The following is a 1508-nucleotide window of genomic DNA, read 5'->3' as shown; positions in this document are numbered from 1 at the left end:
TTTTTTTGCCCGCCTCCCCCCCCCACCCCCTCCACTCCCAACTCTCTCTGAACTTGTCTCAGGTTTCGGGCGGAAAGATGTGGTGGACCACCTGCTTCAGACAGGCGCTAACGTGCACGCACGGGATGATGGGGGTCTGATCCCGCTTCACAACGCCTGCTCGTTTGGTCACTCCGAGGTGAGACTGTGCACAGCAACCCTTTGATCTACTAGTATTGTTTTGGTGGTCTGTGCCTCTGCAGCATAGTAATTAGTGCAAAACTATATTTTTGCAAAGTTGAAGATGGAATTTCTTTTACTGTTCAGATACATGTCCTACTTGTTTTCTTTTTGCATTTCCTACCTCCCCTGTGTTTGGAACTTTACTACACCATCAATATGCTAGTGCAGTTGTATGATAGTCTTTGTTCTGGGCAGGAAAGCTCACTGAAGGTACACAAATCCACATGAGTTCAGTGTAAGGGAGTGCGAGGACCAATTAGGGTGACGCAAAGGGAAAAATGTGAGCCACTTTCTTCCAATATGCTTTTTGGAACAAAGTATAACAGGTACACTTTAGTAGAATGTAATGATTGCTGGTGATAAAAAGATGGGAAGGCAGAGTTGAGTACAAATATTGATGTGGTGATTAAATCCAGCATGGATATTGGAGTACACTGTAATCAGTGTTTTTATGATAGCAAAAGAGAATTCTTTTCAAACTGTTTGCCTGAAAGCTCTGATGTGCACAGTCAGCCTTAAGGATCACATTGAGAAAACATTCACTGTCATTGCTACTTTGATATTCAGGTCACGCCGACGCATGGTTATGTTTTAGAATATTTATGACAGATGTGCTAATGCTTTTTGTCCTCCTGGCTGTTAACCACAGTGGTCTTTCAAATGTTTACAGTTTCGATTGTTTTAGAGGCTTTTAGAGCTTTCTTTGAGAGCACTTTGCACCCATGTTAGAAAATGCACAGCGCTAATGCAACAGTGATGATTAGTGTTGTGATGAGAATAAACGCTGTCCAATCTGAAACCAATCACTCAGCCATGACACTGTTGCACCTCTGAAAGTGGTCGTTTGCCTTGCTTTTATGTTTTTGGTTTAAGTGGGATTTGTAGTGGGTGGCAGTGCAATGCCAAGGTCAGGTTCGAGCTCTCGTGTTATGGAAATACTGTATCTCTGCTGGAAAATGAAGCATTAAACCCTTATGGAGCAAGTTGCTGCCTGAAGTAAAATGAGTATGTGGGCATCTTGTTACACAATTCAGGGTAAGATGGAGCACACTGGTGCAGGCATTGTTAACAGGAGATTCTGTTACATAAAAAAAGGATTTTGTAGTTTGTAGTTTAGTCCCCCATACCCGAATCCCCAATCAGGTAGTGAAAGTATAATTTTCTTATCACTTCCAAAACTCGGGGATTGTATTTGCTCTAGTATCGGAAAAGTTTAAATTATCCCCAGTCCTACTTGTGTAAAAAGCAGGGTTTTTTGGCCTTTATCTGATAGGACAGCTGAAGTG

At 42.2% G+C, this 1508-nt stretch overlaps 1 protein-coding gene and 1 long non-coding RNA gene across 2 annotated transcripts in view; one reads left to right on the top strand and one right to left on the bottom strand.

Moving 5' to 3' along the window:
- Positions 1-1508, top strand: part of tnksa (tankyrase, TRF1-interacting ankyrin-related ADP-ribose polymerase a) — a 95546-nt gene that overhangs the window by 2820 nt on the left and 91218 nt on the right. The window contains exon 2 of the mRNA XM_032540273.1: positions 63-178. Coding sequence (XP_032396164.1) covers positions 63-178 — 116 coding nt within the window. The remainder of the gene's footprint in view (positions 1-62; positions 179-1508) is intronic.
- Positions 196-1508, bottom strand: part of LOC116704675 (uncharacterized) — a 16676-nt gene continuing 15363 nt past the window's right edge. Inside the window, exon 3 of the long non-coding RNA XR_004335749.1 lies at positions 196-206. This is a non-coding gene — a long non-coding RNA (uncharacterized LOC116704675). The remainder of the gene's footprint in view (positions 207-1508) is intronic.

The sequence above is a fragment of the Etheostoma spectabile genome, chromosome 16 (genome assembly GCF_008692095.1).
Source record: "Etheostoma spectabile isolate EspeVRDwgs_2016 chromosome 16, UIUC_Espe_1.0, whole genome shotgun sequence".
Taxonomy (NCBI): Eukaryota; Metazoa; Chordata; class Actinopteri; order Perciformes; family Percidae; genus Etheostoma; species Etheostoma spectabile.
The sequence above is the reverse complement of the archived record's forward strand: the minus strand, read 5'-3'. Positions and strand labels throughout refer to the sequence as shown.